Source organism: Aythya marila (genome assembly GCF_965140915.1).
Source record: "Aythya marila genome assembly, chromosome: Z".
Taxonomy (NCBI): domain Eukaryota; kingdom Metazoa; phylum Chordata; class Aves; order Anseriformes; family Anatidae; genus Aythya; species Aythya marila.
In genome coordinates this window covers 86,013,114-86,036,551 of record NC_139080.1, presented here as the reverse complement: position 1 = coordinate 86,036,551, position 23,438 = coordinate 86,013,114, and the positions used below count along the sequence as shown (strand labels likewise).

The 23,438-nt window shown below is 37.4% G+C and overlaps 1 protein-coding gene across 4 annotated transcripts in view; it reads left to right on the top strand.

Moving 5' to 3' along the window:
- The window catches only part of MCTP1 (multiple C2 and transmembrane domain containing 1), a 281,268-nt gene that overhangs the window by 215,254 nt on the left and 42,576 nt on the right, over positions 1-23,438 (top strand). For all 4 annotated transcript variants that reach the window (XR_014319422.1, XM_082784283.1, XM_082784284.1 and 1 more), the window contains one exon: positions 10,168-10,287. Coding sequence is in view for 3 of the 4 variants with exons in the window: in XM_082784283.1 (XP_082640409.1) it covers positions 10,168-10,287 (120 nt within the window). In the remaining variant the exon portion in view is untranslated. The remainder of the gene's footprint in view (positions 1-10,167; positions 10,288-23,438) is intronic.

The following is a 23,438-nucleotide window of genomic DNA, read 5'->3' as shown; positions in this document are numbered from 1 at the left end:
ATTTAATTTCTCAATACAACTAACAATAGAGAAACTTAAAACTCAGATGCTAAAATCACACACACACAAATGTCTATAGGCTAGCCTGCTTAATTATGGAGTGCATTTCAGAGCATGCTTTTTATTTCTTTTAGGTGGGTTGTGCCCTATCTAGCATTTTGGTGTCCATAGAGTTTGCTGTTATTGCAGTGAACTTCTGAATATTTTCCACCTTGGTTTTTCTTTTAGTCTTTTTTTTTTTTTTTTTTTTCCAGCATCTTACATGTATATGAATGGTTACCTACCTGTAGCCAGAATGTGAGTTTTTCTATCATTCTCTAACAAAATGACATGCTTTCTCTTTTGCAAGTCTACATTCTTTAGCTTCATGCAGCACCTCTGGTTTCTCAGGGAGGCATTCTGTTTCAAAAACAGATATACACCTTCCCCACAACAGAGGGTAACATGTCAGATTTGCACTTGCCTTAGTTAGGTAGGGCAGCTCAGTGGGTATTGAGAGAAACTTCACAAGACTGAAAGTGCACCAGCCATTGTTAGGTGCGACCAGCATATTTCTTAACCAAGTATATGACTCCATTTCTTGTAAAGGATACCTACTTCTGCAGCAAATGCTGTATGGATCTGCTGCCAGTCTTCAAATGCACCTGAATAGAGCTTTGCACACCAGAGAAGTTTAGCAAAGGCATAGAGAAGTAAAACCAGGCAAACAGTGACTGATACATCAGTAATCTTACTTTAAATATTTTTTATTTATTCCAGTCTTGACTGATTCTACCAAGTCATAAAGGGATAGTTACGGCTATCTTTCCACTCATCTGTGCTCTGTTTGCAATAGAGTCTCAATTTGAAAATGTATATAAGATATCTTTTATTTAATCAATTGTATTTTAAATACTGTGGCATTTATCTCGCTGAAATATTTCATGTTCATGCTGTTTATGCTAATAGCAGGTATCGTTGGTTTACTTATTGTGCCTTTTTCCTACTTTTACCTAGAAGGATGTGAACATGCTTCAGCTTTCTTGAGGTCTGCTGCAGTTTTCTAAGGAACACTGCCAGTTAAAAATGAACTGAGTTTTATTTTGCATTTTGCTCCTAGAAAGCATTGCAGGATGTAATTATAGCTATCCTACCAGGGAACTAAAAATACATCTCTCAGTGGCCTTGGCCCAGGGACAATCTTCTTACTACAGAATTCAGGTTGTTCAAACACCTGGAGCTGCCTTGCTCTCCTGTCTAAACTAGTATTCTCTCCTGACTTCTCATTTCTGCAATCTACAATCTTACTTTGCACAAGAAAGTTTAGGGGCTTGCTAAACGCTGAAGGAAAATATATACCTAGTATCACTTCTAGACAACCCTAGCATCTAAATAAGTGTAGGCAGATCATTTGAGATGGAAGGAGGGAATACTATGTAATGCCTGTGGGGAAAGAGTGAAGCACGGTAAAGAAATGAGAAGTCAGTAATATCATCTCTGGATTAATATGAGAGTTGCAAATAGAAATAGGCACACTTTGGTGGAGATGCTAAACATAACTCTGCAAGCTTTTTCAGAACTGAAGTTGGAGGAAAGTTTAGCAATCAGTGAAGGAGAAAATTAGAAAATTACAAGACAAACTGAGAGATGAAGTTACAGAAAGTGGCAAGATAGTTGAAATGCATTATTATTCATTAAAATATGTTTACAGTGAAGTAAGTTAAAAAGTAGAAAGGCATTCTCTTACATTCTGTGACTGACTTGCAGGTTAAGCCATAGGTACTTACAGAAAGCTGGACAGTCAAAAGCAAAGAAATCTTAGGCTTTTCATAGTATCATAGAATCACAGAATATCCTAAGTTGGAAGGGACCCACAAAGATCACCGAGTCCAACTCCTGGGTCTACACAGAACCACCCAGAAAAAACAGACACCGTGTGGGAGTTCTGTCTAAATGTTTCTTGAACTCCAGCAGGCTCAGTGCCATGAACACCCTGGGCAGCCTGTTGCAGTGCCCGACCACCTCTGGGTGCAGAACCTTTCCCTCACACCCAGCCTGACCCTCCCCTGTCCCAGCTCCATGCCGTTCCCTCAGGTCCTGTCACTGTCCCCAGAGAGCAGAGCTCAGCACCTGCCCCTCTGCTCCCTTTGTGAGGGAGCTGCAGGCCGCCATGAGGCCTCCCCTCAGACTGCTCTGCTCTGTGCTGAACAAACCAAGGGACCTCAGCTGCTCCTCATACACCCTCTGTTGCAGACCCTCCACCGTCTTTGTTGCTCTTTGGTTTTATTTATTTATTCTTTACAGTTAAACTCAACCAATATTACAGACATGGTAGAACAAGAAAACAAAACCAGTCATCAGTCACAAGTGTGAACATCAACCTGAAAGGCTCGCTAAAGTGGATTGATTGATTGATGCATTGATTGCTCAGTAAAGCCAACATTAGGCCAAGTTACTTGCCTTCAAGTGATATTTGATGACAAGTAGAACCTTTCAAAATAGTTCCTAATACATAAAAAAAAAAAAAAAAGATTTTAAGGAAATCACTAGGGAAATTTGAATTTGTCTACATGTATTAGTGCTCTATTGAACAGATGTTCTCAGAATTTTGAAAAGTACTGACGCCATCTTTTGGTGATTCTTCTGCCATCCTATTCTGTGGTGGCTCCACACCTCTTCCAAACAGAAATTGTAGATCAGACTGTTTATAAGAACAGAAAGGAAACAGAAGAAGAAGAAATATTGCTTTATTCTACCTTACTTTCAGCTCTGCGTGAAGGGACAGATTCAGCAAGGGCAGTGTGACCAGTTGACATCTCTAGGACATCAGAGAAACCATTATGTTGATGCAGCTATTTCCAAATAGCGGTGGAAAAAAATTATAGGATTTAGTCTTAACTGAAAGTTTAAGCCAGAGTATCCTCAATATAGTAAGGGCAGTATAGTTCCCATCTGTGAAATGAGACTTCAAAACAGCTTGTGGAAGTCTCTCTGCTCTTTTATGGAAGCCAGTATCTCCATTTTGTTCCAAACATGAATATGGTTATAAAAACATAAATCAGAACTTTTTTGAATTTTATTAATGGAAATCACAGTATGTGTCTTATCCAGGTAACTTCAGTCTTAATTCTCATACAACTTAAATTGTTTTGCTGTCCCTATAGGTTTTCTGACAGCCAAAAGGCTTACTCCTTCAGGATCTAGACTTCTAATGGTCCATTTGTTTCAGTGGTGATTGGTTATGAATGAGTGGTGGGGAGGGGTGTTTTTTTTTTTTTTCTAGTACCAGTAGAAATGAGCCATATGTGAAGTGGAAGTAGCTCACATTCAGCTGGTAACTTTTTAAACTGTGACCTATTTTTCTCTAGAAAAAAATATCTACAAGTCTGTATTTTCCAATACTTGAGTAATGGTGACTTTTATGCTCTATTACACTTTTTATAGTGTTTGTCTTAAAATGCTGAATGATTTTCTTTCATCTGCAATTATATAAATAGCTGTAATTATCAAATATGATCCATGTTCTGATTTTACACTTTTCATAAAGTCAACACTTTGGATTTTGCTTCTACAGTGACACATACATTTACATTTTCAACCGTCCTACCCTCATAGCAGTGCAGTTGTGCTAGGTTCCAAATTTTCATGTAAAGGAACATGAGCATAGTTTTGCGGTAGAGATTTGTGTGTTCAGAAAAGCCTAAAATTATGTGAAAAGTACTTTTTAGAAATGTCTTTTGGCGTGTGACACTTCTGACCAAAATGGCATGTTTATTTCTGTAACTGTTAGGCAACTTTTAAGGAATTTTAAAGTTAGGAGCAACAGGGTTGATTTCCAATGGAAAAATCATATGCAACAGGGGGAGGACTAAATCCATCCTTTTTAAAAGCTCAGGGTAAAATTGGACACTTTGAATTGTAAAGAGGCTTGAGCTTTACACCTGGTTGTCACCCCTCTCAGCAGAACTGTGCTAAAAAGTGTATGTCAGCCTAAGAGTTCTATATTAAAGCAAAGTGAAATCAATCTGACGACAGGCATTAAAAGCACTTTTTTGCTTAGAAAATAATGTCTGTAACAGTGTTCATGGCAATGTTGCTAAACCAATGACATGGGTCATTCAGTAAACAATTAGGTTTTGTTCAGAAAATGTAGTATTAAAATGGGACCAAGGCTCAATGAACCATTCTCAGACATGCCTTTGATCTAATGTATCCTAGTAGGGCATTTGTTACTTGATACCAGGTATTATAGCTCATAGAGAAAATAGTATTGATTTCTCTGAGTTTGTCTGCATTTTAAAAGTCTTGAGACAACAAATCTGTTGAACTGCCCTGACAACAGCAGTAGGCAGTGTGATATGGGAATGGTCTCAGTGAGCCATATTTCCCTCTTCTAATTTTAACCTGACTACTAAATTTGCAGTTTTAATAATGCAGCTCAGAAGCTGTTAAATGAAGGAGAAGAAATGACCCAAGAGATTCCACATTTTGTAAATATTTGCAGATTTTTTTTTTTGCCTTTTTTATTTCCACCTAACTTTTGCTATATGAAACTGAAAACAGTGACATGAATTTTACATTACTAATTCATATGCTGTTTAAATCAGTGCTGTATTCATGCTCTGGGGTTCACTTTCTTGGAATTGTCAGCATTCTCGGAGCAAAGTCTTAGCACTTTCATCTATGGCTTCTGCAAAAAGATGTGAAATGTCAGTTACAAGTTGTAAGAAAAAAAATAAATGAAAAATTTCAAGCTTCTAACTAGAAGGTTTTATTGGTGCTGGCAATCTTGTAAAGACAGGCAGTTTACATTATGATGTGATTGGATGATAGTATGAAGGTTCTTCAGATGAAATAAGTCTATCTAGCTGTAGATGTGTTTCAAAACATCCTGGCTGGTATAAGGCGCGTTAAGTGAGTCATATCTAATTGTCAGACTTGCTTCCTTAATAAATAGCATTGCACCACACTAAGGAGAAAGAATGGAGATGTAATAGAACCATGGATTTGTTGTACAGATTATCATGAAAATACCATTATCAGAAATCTCTGCCTGGTAAGAAATGGGAATTCTTTTGCTGTTTTCTTCTGGATCATGGGACCAAAGTATTCTAACAAGAGCTGTCCTAAATACAACAAAAGCCTCACCAAGACTGATGTTAAAATAATACTTCAGTCTATTAAGTTTATGTAAATTTTTAAGTGTTCCCATGTTTTAGCCATTTTCAAGTTGACCTGTGCCTATCTAAAGAAATGGAATAACAGATAGTGTGTTTTAGATTCAAATCTTTCAGAGTCCACTGCTACCTGACACTCAGGTAACTGGATCTGAAATTGCAAGAGTGCTGAAAAAAAACTGTTGGAGGATGCTTTATAATATGTTCAAAAGACATATTTCTTCCAGACTTACCTCAACAAGGGCTCTACATTCTAAATGAACTTCCATATATATTTACATTAATAGCAGTGTGTTTGGGATCTGATACAGCTAAAGGACATATTTCAGTTTTAGTTTGTTAAATAGAAGTGCCATAGAAGATGAGAGGAGACATCATCCTCAGAGGTAGCAGACTAATATTTTTAATGGAAGAGGCTTCTGACTCTCCAAGGTGCAATGAAAATTATTTTTTAAGTCTTTTACAGTATAAACACCAAGCAGGATTTTGCTGGAGCCTTAAAACCTGCAGTACTTAATAGAAAGTCTGTACCATGCAGATATGTGAGTTATCTTTCATTCTTCCTAGTCTTGTGAGAATACATACAAGGGACAAAGCCTCAGGAAATACAATTGTCCTTTTAAGCTTAAAGGGTAAATGGATGATCTTGTGATTAGAGCACACTGTTTGGAGTTGCAGACATAGGCTGTTTGCGATTGTGCCAAAATTCTGTTCAGCCAACTTTTAAATTTCCAGGATAATCAGGAGTTGGGTAAAGCACATAGTGCACAGATATAGATAATACATAAATAAGGCTGTAAGAATACTCTTTAAAAATGAACAGAGAAAGCCATAACTTGGCAAGGAGGCTGTGGTATGAGTGACATGCACTGCGTGACATGGCAGTGACGGAAATGTCCGTATCTCACCCTACTGCTGAACACATTACAGCCTCGGACTCCAGGTTCTGTGAATGCAGATTTCAGAGGTTCCCATGTCAGCCTGGGACTTGCGAGGCGACTCATCTGCTTCGACTTCCAGTCCACAGTCACTGCAGCAACAAGCCCTGAAAGCTTAGAGGCTGGCATGCCGTGAAGGCCCCTTTACTCTTTTGCTGCAAGGTAATCCAGATATCAAGGTTGCTGAAAGGCTGGCGGTTCTGGAAAGCTCCCTACATGTCAGCTGGAAGCATCCTTTGCTCAGCTGTGTGACTTTATTGAAAGCAGGCATTTCTGTGAAGTAAGCGTTTCCTAATTTTTGTCAGAAAGTTCTCACACAGCTGTACTTGCAGGCCTCCTCCTTCAGCTGTACGCTGGTCCCTGCTGCACCTGAAGATGTGGGTCAGTGTCTCCTGTCTGGGGTGCTCCCTTTTTTGTGTGCTGTTTTCTGCTGGTAGTCAGATAGAAGGAAATGGAAAAATAAAAAGAGCTGGGAAAGACGAGGGTTAATGCTGTGAAGTCTGTGGGTGCAAACAGGGTTCTGTTAAAAATGAAATGAAATTGGGTGGAGGTAGATAAAAAGAAATCTGAAATAATTGTTCTGTAGAATATGGCCTTTCCACATAGGCAGAAATCTTTCTCTTCACTTCTGTCTGAAGAGAGAGTCAAATAGAGGATCTCATCTCTTAATTAGAAAGAAAAATACTCATCAAACACATCTCATCACTGGAAAGCTAATGATCCACAGCTGCTAGTCTGAAAGGGCAGGCTTTTTTTCTGAACAGTAGGAAGTGTTAATCATTTTGGATGAGATTTCTTTTTAAAATATACTGTAGTTTGCAAAAGAATAGGATATTCAATATTCCAACTTAAATTATTTTTTGAAGTGTTGTACACGAGGGATAGTGTCATGTGTCTCCCTGAATGATCATTTAATGCATGTGTCTCTCACTAAGAGTATCAACTGATGTGATGTTGTAAATGGCCAGTTCATGCCTGTGACTCTGAAAATCTTGATCTCATGGGGGAGAAGAAAAAGTCCTCCCTTATAGTCTTCTGTGTAGGAGATGGCAGCTATATTAAACTGTAACCTTTGAGACTCCCACTCCTCCCTTAAAATAGTTGGCTTGTTTCGGTAGTGATGAGGATCCTTTTTTTAAACAAGTTAAAGCCATTATTTCTGAGCCATCATATATTCAAGAGGGCAAACTAGATAGAGTCCATATTCCACTGGATGCTTCATAGTCACAGGCAAGTCCCAGACCTGCCCTTTTATTCTTGTTCCATAGCCTTTCTAGATATTTTTTTTTCTGTCCTTTATTTGTTTAATGGATGGATATGTAAGTTTTCTTCCCCATCATGGATGAAAAGAAGTCAAGAGAATAGCTTCACACTTCTTCCCTCTCCCCCTGTCTTTGAGGTCCTTTGTGAGTAATATTGAGCCCCTGGATTTTCTTGCTGTTTTGCACTAGATTTTGGGGTTGTTCATTTTTAATGAAAAGTTCCATCTCCTATTGGGAATCTGCTTGTTTTCTCCCTTGTGTGTTCCTGTGAGTGCATTTTTGTTCTGGGGAAGATAGTGAGGCCATTTCACTTGCAGTGCCATCACTGTGCTGGTCTCATGCAGCATACATCTCATTTGTGTTGCAAATATAGGGACCCTGCTTTCCCAGTGCCTGGCAGGTGCCTGAAAGGAAGAACTAGTTGAAATTCAGCCACGCTAGATGGAAATGAAGCTGGCAGGTCAGCAAAATAATCTAAAGGTGTAATATCCACATTGTGGAAAACGTATGTCCATACAAGTAATAAAAAGGTAATATTTTAGCATAATATCTTATTAACCTTCAAATTACAGTATTTTAAGGAATTAATAGCCTTAAGGATCATTTGGCACTCAGAAATTTCAGGTGATGTGTATTTGAATGGGAACCTATTGACGTCCTGGAGTATAGCTTATGTGATGACCGTGTTCCACAGTCTATTGTCAGGTCAGTATCTCCTGAGACCATCTGGGTTGCTGGCTTCATTTCTCAGCAGCCAGGATATTACACAAGGATTTTCTTTCCATCTTTTTAACCAAAGTTGGGATGGGAACATAAGGGGGACTGTATGGGTTACCATTTCTCAACTGGTAATCTCTGGGGTCTGTTTTGCTGGTAGTGCGATACTGTCTGCTCACTTCCAAAGCTCCCTCCATCATGTATGCATTGACTTAGGGCCTTTCTGGGGTTAATGGGTGCAAGAACTTCTTGCTTTCCTTTTGAGATGTGAATTCTGTTTATAAGTTGGTCATATCAAATTTACTGCATCGAGTTCCTGCAGATCATGCTCTCAAAAGGGTAGTTAGCAAGCTCATGGAGAAACTCTCAAAATCTGTGAGCTGTTGTTTGCTTCTTATTCATTACCATTCCTAACAGATTTCCTTTTAAACTAAACAACCTAAAAAAGATGTTTTTCTTTCAAATGAAATATTAACTGTCAGAAGTGCCAATATCCTCTTACATATGTCGCACTCAGTGCTTTTTCAGTTCTTTCAGTATTTATCGTGTTTGTCTTGTAGTCTCCCAGGACTTCTGTATGCATAGCATTCAGTGATAGGGGAGTGAGGTAGCTTAGTTGATCATGAGATAGGAGATTACTTAAAACAAAGATTTTTTTTTCTTTTATAAGGAAGCTTGTATTTGGTAAGAAGATTTTGTTTTAAATTGAAACAGAAGCCCAGCAGAAGACTGTTAAAATGCCCATTTTCTTTTTACTTAAGTTTATATATCTTGGTGACTAATTTGGCAAAATAAGCCACTTTTTAGTTTGCATGGTTATTGGCATTGTCTTAGGTTGGCAAGTTATGTGATGCAGCACCATCATTAATTTTAGTTGGTAGTAAGAAGACAAACATTCCAGAGGTTAACTATTTGGATGACAATGGCTTAGCAAGATATCTGAAGCTTAATTGTAAGATCGAGTAAATATCATGATTTGCCATAATACTTCCATTTGTGGTTTTGGCCATATTAGGAGAAAACAAACTCAAGTTATGGTTAGAGCTGGCTATAACAAGGGGGTTTTGTTCCTAAGGAAAATGGGATGTAAAATTGGTTTTAGTTTGACCCCATCTATACCCAAATATCTTTACTTCTTGTAAACCAATTATTCCACGCTTGAACCATCAGGGAAAGGTATCTAGCTGAATGTGTCTCGGCCAGACGGCTGCAGCATCTGACAAAAGTTTAGGACTTCCTGGCTCCAAAAAAGTTATCGAAAAAAGTCATCACTATACCAATTCTCAGGACTGACAGATCTAGGGCTGAAGTCCACCTTATGAAGCACGTCACAGCTCTGTGGTATACAGAGCTATGTGCTGGAGGTGGGTTTCTGAGGGGGTCCCAGTTCCCTTGTGCACTCATGGAAGCTTGCATCTCTGGGAGACATCACCCACCACGCTCCAGGCCCTTCAGCAAATGGAAGTTGTTGTAGGGGTGGACTTCGGCAGCTGCTCAACACTCCTTTCAATCCCATTTTATAATATTCTGAGGTCATTACTGTTTCACCATGTTTTCGCTAAAATACTTGCATGCTGTTTGCTTGTTACTATGCTGTTTTTTTTTTTTGTTTGTTTTTTGTGGATTTTCTGTACAAAGGAATTTTCCACATTTAATTACTTCTTCTGTTTGTGTGACATTACTACAACATTATTAAGTTCTTTATTTTGAACAGCAAATTAACTTTTTGAAATAACTAACTTTATTACATTGTGATCTAATTTTTATTCCATTTTGCATTATTTTGTCCACATAAGCATGATTTTATAAGAAAACTATTAACATTCCATCTTAGGCTATCCTGTTTCAACTTTCATAGAATCATAGAATTTTCCTTTGCAAAAGATAAGGTACAAAACAATGAAAAGATTAGCAGTTGTTTTGCACAGGTAAGTGGCTACTTGGTAAAGTGGTTTAACAAGTTGCCTGCCTAAGCATAGGTGATTTACTTTAGAATGGTTTTAATTTGTTGCTCTTAACTGAGCATAAGAATTTAATGTAATGCTGAGTTGAATCACCTTTTTTTTTTTTTTTTTTTCCTGCTCTGTCTTCTAGCTTTTTCTTTTTGTGGTCTGGAACTTTGAGCTCTACATGATACCACTGGCTTTGTTGTTGCTGTTGGCATGGAACTACTTCTTGATCATATCGGGGAAAGATAACAGGCAACATGATACAGTAAGTCTTCTCTACTTCAAGCACATACATGTCCTTTTCTTTTCTTTTTCTTTTTTTTTAACTAGATAAAACTTTGTTTTTAAATATGACATCTTTTCGAAAACGTTTCAGTTTGGAAAACTCAATGGACAGTTTCCCCACCTGCAATTTAATTTTTCTCCAGCTGGCCAATGAATATGCCCATTTTTGTTGAAAATGTCTTTTAAAAATATAGAACATGTACTATCCTCAGAATAGGGTTTGTGTGGGAGCAGAGATGAGAGGCTTATAGGTCAGGAGAAGCCAAATTCTTTGAAAATGGTTGTGTGAGACTGTGTCCTTATGTTGCATTTTTTCTTTCACATACTGAAGTTAAAGGTTAAAATGATTCCAAATTGTTAACAGTTTCAGAATGTATTACATTTTATTGGATTTCACAGTTTATCATTTGTATGTTACCATTCATTGAGTTTAGTAAAAGCATTTTTTTCTCTTCATCTAATCCTATTATATAATTAAATGCATCTACCTGGGATGTAAAGTAGCAGACATTTTACTAATAACTGATATTAATTTATTTAAAAAAAAAAAAAAAAAAAAAAAAAAAAGCATAATTCAGATTTTCAGGAGCACATATCAAAAGTTGAAGTTGTTTTCTGTGCAGTGCAAATTTTGTAGTATCTAGACAGCTTAAGGATTTTGCTGAGCTTTATCAATTTAATATTCATTTCAGTACTTACTCCCTAAAAGCAGTGTGCTGTCCAGGACACTACAATATGTATGGATAGCTAGATGGACAAGAAAAAAAAAGAAAGGGTTGTGTGATTGGTCTTAGAGGACAGTGCTTAATTAGTCGTACTCTATCTGGAGGTTGGTAACAGGTGGAGTACCACAACATAAAAGGACCTGTCCCATTTGTTGTTGTCTTCAGTGACCTATAGGAGGTGACAGACTGCACTCCCATCAAGTTTTTGGGTGACACCAGGGCGGTGAGACCAGTTGATACACCACATGTGCCAGTCAAAGAGACCTAGGCGTGCTGGTGGAATGACCAATAGCTACCTCATGAAATTCAAGAAGGAAAAATGTGAAGTCTTGCTCTTTGGGTGGAATAATACCTTGACATGGTACAGAATGGAGACTGATTGTCTGGGAAGCAGCTCTCCTGAGCTGGACCTGTGTGTCTCAGTAGACAGCAAAGTAAGCATGAGCCAGCGCCATGACCTGGTGGCAAAAAGGGACACCAGCATCATGGGCTGCATTAACAGGAGCACAGCCAGTGGACTGAAGGAGCAATTAACCTCCGCTGCACAGCACTTGCTAGGCTGCGTCTGGAATACTGCCCACTTTTGGACACCCCAGTTCAAGAAAGATGATTAATGTGAGTGAGTTCACCGGAGGGCTGGCAAGGTGGTGAGGGTGTTTAAGCACTCACCGTAAGGAGAAACGGAGAGAAGTGGGCTCAGGGGTTGCAGGTGGCCCAAACAGCTGCCTTCCACTGCCTACAAGGAGGATATCAAGAAGTTGGAGCTAGGTATTTCACACTGATATATGGTTGGGAGAGCAAGAGGCATACATTGAAACAAAAAATAATATCTTTTTTTGCCATGAGGATAGTTAAGCAGTGGAAGAGGTTACCCAGGGAGGCAGTGCTGTCTCTGTTGGAAGTTTTCAGGTCCTGACAGGCTAAAGCTGTGAGCAACTTGATCTGACCTCACGGTCGACCTTGCTTTGGCCTGGAGGTTGGATTAAACACTTTTTCAGGTTCCTTCCAGTCTTAACGATCCTATGACCTTAATGTGACCAGAAGAACTGATCCAGCCCCGATCTTGGCACTGATATTACCTGTCTGCATCAGTAAGACTGTTAGACTTCAAAGGGTCATCTAAAATTAAAGGTGGGGATGATAGAGATACTCACTAATCCTGAAGATTGTTACAAGTATAGAAAAAGCCTAAGATCAAGATTTAAGAGATGCATTTCGTAAATCACAGCCCTTAGTCTCCTGCTGCCTTTAATGCTTAAAGCTTCTCAACCTGTAGATTTTATGAGTAACTGAAATCCCTTGTGAAAGGAGAGATTTGCTTGTAAGCTGCAATACATTTAATTTCTCTCTGAAATAACACCTACCTGTGAAGATTAATTGGGTCACGTAACTTTGCCACCAAAATATTGAAGTTATTGATGAGCTCTGTTCAGGACACCAAGTGATGCTCTGAAAATGTTCCTCTTGCTGAGACTGCTTCAGACCAAGCCACACAGTTCATGTTAACCAGTCAGTTTCTTCCTAAATATTTCATATCTGTGCTATTAATTACTACTTTTTATTTATTACAAGTAAGGTGGGACCTCATTTTTAATGAATTGAGCTTGGTTATCATCACGGTGAGCATCTGTCTTCTATGAAGTGATCTACTGACTTACTGAATGTCTTTCTAATTAACTCACAAATCTTCAGTAATATCGCAAGCCCTTAGCTCAGGTCATTAGCACAGTATCATTAGATTAGGAGTCATTTAAATATTTCTGGTTTCCTATGCAGAGTGTAAATATTAACTAAATTAATTAAGCAGTGTTTCCTAGTGGCTAGAGGATGCTTCGGGATTCAGATGATCTGGCTTCTGTTTCCAGGTCTCCAGAGATTTTTTGTGTGCCTCAGTGAAAACAATGACTACTTATCTTAGAAATATTATCTGTCTTTAGAAGTTACTTTGGAATCCTCAAGTTAATGATAATGCAAAAAGATAAATGTATTTGCTGTTTCTATCTTACTGAATTAACACTAGAGAAGTGTAATTAAATATTGTTTGTACATTATACTTTTGGGCCTTGAAAAGGAGCTTAGAAGAATTCTTTCCCATTGTAGCATCCCTACAAAAACAATTATCAATTGTCTCATCAATGCAGGTATTAGAGACTGCACTTCACTGCAGATCAGTGAAATAATTCACTAAGTTTCTGTCCACATCTGAGTGTTAGTATGATTATTCTGCCACTTACTGCAATTCCAACAAGTTCAATGCACAAATACCTTCTTGAATTAATTGTGCAATGAAGATGGGGCAAGGTGGAGCCCCAGGTGTATCTACCAGTAGAATATAAGTCTATTGGAAAGTCCAGTGGCGAGGTGAAGCTGCATAGTTGGTATTATTGCTTTCATGGATTTTTCATGCCTTTCTTTGCATGACTGATCATCACTGTTGTTTTAATCAAATGCTGGCACAAACTTCAGGAAAAGCATTGGATTACATATCACTTATACATTTAGGTCAAAATTAGTTGTGTTTCTGAAAGGCACGCTTTCATCAAATACAAACTCTTGCATTAAATGCTGGGGTAACTGGAGAGGTTTCATGACCTCACAGAAGGAAGTGTAAGAGTCAGCTATACGTAGATTTAGTGGACAGTTCTCTGAGTGAGTGTGAGAATTCAGGACTGATCTAAAACGAATGAACGTTTGGTGTTAAGTCGTGTGGCTGGAACTAAAAATCACAGAATAAATATTTCCTCTGAGTATTAAACAAGGAAAAATCACTAGGAAGACATTCTTAATGCTTTCCTCTGAATTTTGCAGTAACGTTTTTGCCTGAAGCTTATCTAACTTCTGTCCCCAAGGATATTTCTTGATTTAAGGAAATACCATCCATATTCTTGCACTTCCTTATAGTCATACTCCTAAGTATCTGACCTCATGAAATAATTTATTTTTAGCATGACTGCAGTTCTGATCTTAAACAATCCCTACGGAAACACAAGATGAGAACTGAGTGGATCTTACTGCTTTCTGTGTGTGCTTTATTTATTTATTTATTTATTTCTTCCCAGTGTCTTTTCACATCCTCTGAGGGAGAGGAGAGGTATCAACTGCTGCCACTTTCCAATCCCTGCTGCCCGCTGCTCCTTGTCATCTGTGCTGTGGGAAGCAGCCCTTCCTGTCAGCTGCTGACGAAGTGCAGCCGTTACATATTGCCAGCCCTGTGCATGTTACAGGTACAGGGTAGCCAAGCATGGCACAGTGACAGACTGCCTGGGCTGCTCAGGGAGAACAAGGGTAGAGGGAGAGCAAAGGACTGGATTATTCCTCAGACACCTTAATTCTCTGGGAAACCCAAATAGCTTTGCAACAGATGAGCAACCAGATAAGTTCATCCTCCACACAGCTGTAATTGAAAGACTTATATCCAAACTAGCAGAGGGCATGCTGTGGTTTAAAGCTTCTCTTCATTCATTTTTAGAAACTGCTAAATATTTTGATGTTTTCAGATACACTGTACAAAAAAAAAATCTCTCCTTTCTAGATCACTGAGAAGAGCAGCATTGCTGTCTGGGACCTTATTTTTTCCAGTTTTATTTTTAAGCAATAGTGGTAGTTATTAGAACTCCATGAAGCTGGTGGAAAAAAAAAATGTTTTCTGATATTCTAATTTAGGCACTGTTCTGATTATCTGCTGGAGCTGCCTAACTTAAGGAGTGGTCAGATAATTCCTCAAAGTGATTAAAATTGTTCCCACTCTCCAGCTGCTCTTGTCCCCTTCCCTGCGATGAAGTAGTTGATTGTGCAGTTGGAACACGTTGTATTGCAAATGAAGCCTGGTTTGCATAAGTTACCAATTAAAATGTTTGGTATTTTTTTCAGTTAGGACAAACTGTGACAATTTCTCAGCCATTGGGCAGGCATGTTGGATCTGTTCTGATGACACTCCAAGCTCCTTTTTTTCCTTCACTAAGTAGGTTACATGGAGCCCAGGTGGTTTTCCCTTTGATCATGCCATAAAGAAAGGGCTGCAGGAGGTGTCCAAATCTGGCAGGCCAACATCCAACTGCACAGGCATTACCAACAACAGGGACTTGGTTTTCATAACCAAGGGTCCTCTTTGAGGACTTTGAGACAAGATCCACCTCACCAAGTTGGGCAAAACCACTTTTCCCAGAAGGTGGCCTACCTGGTGAGGAGAGCATTAAACTTGAAATGATGGGGAAAGGTGCAGTTGCATGCATGCAAGATCACGGAGACATGGTGGGACAGACCTCACAACTGGCATGCAGTGGATGGATGCTGGCTATGTAGTCATGACAGGCCAAGAACTTGAGTTCAGCAAAGGAAAGACGAAGAAATTGGAGGAGAAGCTGAGAGAGCCTGTTCAGCCTAGAGAAGAGGACACCCAAAGGGATCTTAACAATGTGGATAAGTCCCTGATGGGTGGGGAAGAAGGATCCAGGTTCTTCTCAGTAGTGCCCAGTGACAGAACTGGAGTCAGTGGGAACAAACTGAAATACAATATTCTGTCTGAGCACAAGAAAAACAGTTTTATTATAAGAGTAGTCAAACACTGGACCAGGTTGCCCAGAGAGGTTGTGGAATATTCGTCCTTGGAGGTACCCTTGGACATTGTCCTGGGCAACCTGCTCTTAGGTGGCCCTGCTTGAGTAAGGAAGTTAGACTAGATGACTTCAAGAGGTCCTTGCTGACCTCATCCATTCTATGATTCTCTCACTGATGTTGCTAATCCTGCTTTCCTTTTGGTCTATTATTTGTTAGTTTGTTTTTTTTTTTTCCTAAGCAATTTAAAATTTAATAAGAATAATGCACATGCCTGGAGTTACCTATGAATGTTCTTCTGCCATATACACCCCTATGGAGAAGAGGTTTAATCACTTCAGTTCACATCCTGCATTTATAGTTAATACTTAGAGCCTTAAAGGAAATATTAAACAGCTAATTTCCTCTTGAAGTTTCAAGTTGCACATGTCATTGCATAGAAAATGATGGTGAGCAGCTGGGAGTTAATGTGCCATACACAAATTCTTATGAATCTGTATAATAGAGTATATACACATATTATTAATCTTGTAAGAGTGATATAAAATGGTACAATACATCTTTTAATTTCACTGGAGATTTTTTGCGAAATAAGCTTTGATGACTTATGTTGCCAGAGTATATGTTTCTATTAAAAGTTAAAGATGTACTCATTTAGGATGAAATTTTTAAAATGGAAGAAAAATAACTTCTGTAAAAGATAACATTTCATTTTGTAATTTTGACCAGTTTGTGTGGGTTCTTTTTATATAGTCCTCCAAAGTGATAGCAAGAGGATTTTTCTGATCCTAAACAGAGTTTACAGGATATGTGGGTTTTATATGGTAATTTATTTTAAAGTAATGATCTATACTCTGATTTTATTTATTTATTTATTTATTTTATTGTGAGTGTTCTGGAAATTACCACATGAAGAAAAACAAAAGGTGGAAATGGGAAGAAGGATGCTTATATCCATCTCACTGGATTCCCTCTTTCCACACGAAAGAGTGGTGAGGGTGGATGAGCTTGAGTCAGTAGTGTCACAATCAGTTCAGCTACAGATAGAACAGCTTTTCTGAGTAGAGTCCAAATCATTTTGTCATGGGGACAAGTCAGCAGTGGGCCAGAGCCTCTGGTGTATTTGAGGCTACTCCTGTTTGGCCAGAGAGCAGTACTTTGCTATACAAACAAACCCCACCAGGAAAGGGCCTGACTCCAGGCACCTGTTCCCTGCTGGCGTGAAAGCTGTGTTACCACAAGCAAATAATGAGGTAGTGACTTGCTTTTTCTTCATTTCTATGCATTATGGTCTTAAAGTGTGAAATAATGACTCCATAAAGCTCTTAGTTTGACGGGATTTCTGCAGACAAACACAAAGTGTTTGGAGCACAAACACAAAGTGATTCAGATCCATTGCACATGCAGTATCGAGGTCTTTGTGCTTGAAGTCCAGTGCCTCTTCTGTTGGGGAGTCAGCAGGGATTTCTAGCTGAGGACTAAATTTTTGCTATGAATCTGTGGCAAAGATAGACGTTATTGTCCCTGTATGCTAGCTAGCTTGCATTCGGAAGATGTGATTTACACAAGATGATACGAAAGAGGGCCGTCAGGTTAGCAATTACATCTTGGCTTCTAGTTTTGACTCTACTTTGCTGAGAAGTTTTGCCTCCAATATGATAGCAACAGCAGCAGCCACAAAATCTGCAGAGCTTGAGGGCTGGTGGGATAAACAGAGATACACAGAAAAATATCTGTGCAAAACTAGTTTAAGTCATTGACACCTCTAATAGGAAAAACAGTTGTTTTTCTGAAATGGTTTTCAACATTATGCAGAAGGGGTCTCACCTTATGTTTGCTAACTGCTGCTAACTAGCCAAATGTACTCTGTACCTGGAAATAGAAAGTGACACTCGATCTGTTTCTGCTTGAGGCAGATGGCAATCAGCACATCACTCTGAGCAGTGCTGCGATGTCCACGAGTTTTTCTTAAACCAAGCAGCCTCCCTTACCATTGCCAAATTAATCGGAACTGCAAACCTGCTCTCCATTTGCTACTGTCACTAAAAGAATTTAGAAAGGTTTTTGTAAATAGGTCATCATCTGCCTGTGTGTGCAGCCTGGATGCTATCAGAGCACAAAGACCACAAGCAACACGTGCCTGAATATTAAGTAGTCTGCTGTCTTCATGCAGCTGTTTGTTCTTTCTATATGATCCATATAGTCAGGGAGGAAAAAGAAACGATAGCCCCACTATGGGACAGAGGCTTTTTTAATAAATCAGAAAAGAAACATGAAAATGTCAGCTTAATCAAGCATTTAAATTTTATTAATCAAGCCTAATTTTTATGAGTGCAAATAATCGCTGAAGCTGGACAAATTTGCTCTAGATTGCATCAGAAACATAATTTTAATATTTAATGGCCTGCTGAATTTAAATGGAGAATTATCTTTATGAAACATGCTCTTCATAATTTGCCATTAAATGAGAAATGAACAAATCAACATAAATCTTACATAAAGGTTATTTAACTAAATGTTGGTACTATAAATATTTTAAATGCATTATGCACTAATTTAACAGTCACAGAGTACACTATATAAAGATATAAGTTGGGCAGGAAGCATTTCTCTCCTGCAGCATAATAGAATGTAATACTGCAGTTGGCTGTCTGTGCTACAGTTAAACGAGACTGTCCACCCTGCAAGTGTAATCCTTGCATCAGAGGTTTTCATAAAATATTAGAGTATGAACTAACCCTTTGCTAAAACTTTACATGGCTGTTCACATACCAGTACCATTTACAAAAAACAAACGCACTACAGAATTGGAATATTTTGTCTGCCTTTGGTCACTTCAAGACAAAACACCAAAATCTAGCCATAGATATTTCCAGCATTTAATATATACATATATATATATTTTTTTTTCTTCCAGTCATAAATCAGTCATCTGTTAGCTTAAATTTTGCCACACTTTTTCAATTATAACCTTGCAATATTTTTGGCATCTAAGAGAAAATTGAAGTTCACTGCACATAGATGCATTTTTTCTATGAGACTGTTTTAATGATTTTTTTTTTTTTTGCATTTGCATCAAGATTTACATGGCAACAAGACTGACTTGACAACTTATAGCAGCTATTATAAACAATCAATATTTTATAAACTTAAGATCAGTTTAGTTTGCATTGAAAATTCCCGTAGTCATGTGAATTTTTTATTTAACTTCAGTTTGTTTCCATTTTCCTTAGGAACATTTTAGTTCAGTTTAGACTTTAATAACTTTGGAACTATAGTACAGTGCTAATATATTAATCCAAACGTATCAGTATCTGTTGTTTTTTTTATTTTATTTTACTGAAATTGCATTAATATATGTATTATATACATTGTCACATAAAATTAATAACAGATTTTTTTCCTACTGAAAAGCTTCTCAGCTCAAAATTATAATGTAATAGATTGTGTCACACTCACAAGCTTAGATTTATGTGGATAAACACAGTTTTGTAAGAGTCAGATATCTGGTGCTACTAGAATCCTAAAATTACATCAAGAGAATTAGTAACAATTAGAAGCACCATTATCTCTTCATACTGTTATTGATACAATAAGCTATTTTATTACGGAGAACTCTCAGAAAATTTTGTGAAGCTGCTTTTTAGTAGTCCTGTATAGCAAACGTATTGTTGATATTTAGCCATGCAGACAATGGTTTGCTTTTTTGTTTGTTTTGCTGAGCTGAAAATGAAGCATTCTAAAACCAGAAATATGACATTTTCAAGTGCACAGTACATGTTGAAGCCTTTAGATGGAGACATACTTCAAATAAACGCCTAATATTCAGTTCACAGTGTATTGTGTAAATACTAGAAAGAGCTAAAATAGGGAACCAAATATTGGAAAAAAAAAAATAGAGAGAAGACAGCCTTCTACTTATGCCATTTTGTATAAAAAATGACATATTCTTAACTATTTTAGCAACTGAATATTGAGGACATATAAAGCTGACAGCAGGAGAAAGGTTACATGTTCTTATAAACTGTATTTACTACTTATGCATGTTGCCAAGAAATTTATTATACTACAAATAAAAATTCTGTTGTTGACATTACAGAACTACATGTAATCAGTAGCATGCATCAAAAAGCATCTGATAGCCATATTAAAGTCTCATTTCCTATTAAGTATCAGACTAAATTACAACATGAGCACTTCCCAGAATAAGCTAACAAAATGCATTCTGTAAGAAGTAATTGTATTTGAGTGTCTCTGTAAAAATCAGGAAGTATTTTAGCAGCAAAGTACTAATGCTTTTCTTTTTAGTCTGCTGTCTTCTGTACTGCAATATATTCAACCTTACTGGCAAGCTTATCACACTAATTATTATTATATCTAGTGTTTCAGTTATCTTGATGATTACTGCAGATGAAATACCCCAAGGTCAAAACATTAATAGTATAAATCAGGATCGGTTGTATTCCAGATATACTACAGTACTAAATCAGAATCTGTTAATTTGATTTTTATTTTTCTTATAAATGCAGTATGAAAAGGTAGACATTTTAATTAAGCTGTATCTCTTGCAAAGTTTCTCCTTAACAATTCAGTGAAAGTAGCAGATGTCATGTTGTGAAAATGACTACAAAAACACAGCTACAGTGGGCTTACTGGTGATGAATGCCTTTGCTTCAACTTTGAAATTACCTGAAAGAGCCTAAATGATTTTACACATCATTGTTAATCCATACACATTGCATAATTTTATATTGCATTTTACACACAAACACCATGAATTGAGTGACAGGCAAACGTATAATACAGTCTACATCTAGACAATATGTGTTACATGAAATCTAAACTGTTCCGAGCAGTACAATTCTGACTGCACCCTTTGTGTGTCTAAAATGTATTTAATTCTGAACCAAATCTCATTCGCTTATATTTTGTCTTCTGAAAGTACCTTCTTCTGTACCTTTACATGAAAGTCAAAATGTCTGCAGATATTTTGACACTGTAGCATATGATATAGCATAAATTGTTTTATTTTGTTTTTCACTTAAGACCACCTATGTTTGAAGGACTAAACCAAGTAAGACACAAGCAAATCTAGAGAAACACTAACGCTATAGATTGTTGTGTACATCACATCCAAAAAAAAAAAAAAAAAAAAAAAGCTACTAAGGTAACAGACATTAGGCAAACCTGCAATCTGGTACTGCAAGTATCTCATACTGATATCATATAAAGTCATCAAAGTTACTTCTGGGCGGGTGTTTCTGTTGGATTTGCCAAAGAAATTAGAACAGAAGACAATTCATGAAGTAACCTGCGGTGTGCATGTTTTGTGTGAGAAACAGCAGGCTGACACTAAGAAAGAAGGGCATTTAAAAGTGGTGTTAAGTTTCAATGTGCCATTTTTCCATGAAGCACTTAGATTCAGGATGAATTGTAAAGTTCTCTACAATCACTGATTTTTAATTGAAGATGCTTGTAAATAATTACAATTTATAGCATACTTTGCAGGCGTTGATATTAGAAGTTGCAATTAAATATTTTTTCAGAAGTCCCATACTGGTTTTAGATCACTAGATCATTTTTAGAATAAATGCATCTTGCAATTAACTAACTTACTAAGAAAACAGCATTCTAGCCCACAAGTATTTGGGCTTTGTCTATGATGCAAATACAGTGGTTGTGCTTTCTTCTGGTAATCTTGCTTGACCTAGCTACACATAGATGCTGCTTTGACAGAACAAGCGCTTCAGTAATCTTGTATGAATTATGAATTGCACAATATTTATAGACAAAGTTCTTTTGCCTCAAAGAGGGTAGGAATGGGTCAGTAGCAATGTCAGTGTGTGGTAATTAGTCTGTATGCTCTTCCCGATTAATACATTTTTAACAGGGCTATTTTGCACAGAAAGGATCTTATTTTGCAACACTTAAACAACATCTGCTTACTGTTTAGCTGTGAAGTAGCTGACATGCCATATTTGAGGATGTCTACATGTGTTTTTTAAAATGTCATTTGTATTAGTATTACATTCAAGGAACAGTACCAAGAATCAGGTTCTTTCAAGACCTTCTACCAGTATGCGGCATATAAGTCTGTGACAAGTGACATTACAGAAGGTCATGTCACTTTTAACTGCTTGCATTAGATCTTTCTGATTTCCCCAGTGCCCTTCCTTTGTTTGATTAATACTACTTGATTTCAAGCAAGCTATCGGAAGGCATAATTTAGAGTGAGTGTTCTAGGGGCAATCTAAGATTTTTGCCATAGAACTTTTAATAAAATAACTCTAATGTTTCATTTTATCTTCATATGCTTTTTCCTGTTCTCCCTCTCTCTCCCTCTACCTCCTTTTCCTTCTCCTCCCTCTCTCCATTATATCTCCCTAAGGTATAATGGTTGACATAGAGATTTGAATAACTACTATGTTGCTTCAAACCCAAGCAGCACATACGCGCTTTATTTGAATAGCAACGAAGCACTATCAAAGGGAAAAAAAAATCCAAAATGGATTTTTTTTCTACAGTATTCTTAGTACGATGTTAAACTGAAATCTGTTGCTGAGATTCACTGAACATATCTTGAAAAGCCTTACTGTGTTCTGCAAAAATAGGTTGTACTTCAGTATACAGCTTGTGTTAGGCTTCAGCATACCAATTATTCATATATCATACAATTATGAAGAATCTGTTTTCCTTGTTTTAATTTCTGTCAAAGTTCTGAAAACACTTGAATTTGGTGCTGTAATAAATTGTATTATTGTGTCCATATTGTCTGAACATTCATGGTATTTTTAACTCTTCCTTTTGAATTTCAAGAGAAGCGAGGACGTGGACTATGCTTCATATTCTTTAAAGAATAATTCCTGCATCTTGGGCATGTGAACACTTTTACTACATTTTATTTTGCTACAGTAATTGAATTCTGTTTCCTTTCCAGACAATTCAATACTCTAAAGCTCAATGTAATTGATGGTATGACTAACCTAGAACAAGAACACAGATTGGTAGTGGCTTTTGAATTAAAAAATGGAATGGAGGAGCTGGAAATCTGGGATCAGGGGATTTCAAAGGACTTTTTATGTCCTTTGAACAAGCTAACATTTTGCTACTCTATAGAAGCTTGTAAAGTAGTTTGAGATCATTAGATGAGGAAGGAAAAAAAAAAAAAAAAAAAGTGAATTTGAAGTATTATTATCCAGATAATTTAGAATGGGTATTGTCATGTAAGTGATTTCAGTGAGGTGCCATCATTTGCAACAATTTTAGAGGTTTCCAATTCAGCTAATTGTCTCCAAGCTAACTTTAGCACTAAAGTGAGATAGGCATTACACTGTTCAATCCTGTCAAGACAAGGAATTTCTGGATGTACATAAAAGAGATCTTTAAGTGTCTGGGGAATATTAATGTTGAAAAGTAAGAGACCTAGTGAGTTTAGTCAGCTCCAGGCGTAGTCAGTATCTGAGTCAACAGATTTAGGTTTATACCTTGGGCTTTAGTCACCTAATGATGTAATTACAGACCTTTTTTGTGTATGACAAAACTGATTTAAGAGGGTTTCCATCTCATTGCAGCCCTTAACAGCTTGTTTTCATCCTCTCCTCAGTTCACCAATTCCTCTGTAGAGCTGATGCAAGCAATTATGGAGATGCTCTATAAACTGCATGAAAACCATCCACATAAGAAGTCTTAGGGTGGATTTTCTTTAAGAACTGGATCATTCCAACGATGTAGTTACAGCTGAGCTCCACGAGCACTTGGAACAGTGTAGGAAAGATAAGAGTGAGCTACCCTGAGAGGAACAAGTAGTTGATGCAGGTTTGTGAGAAACTGAAGATGTCATTGCTTCCACAGA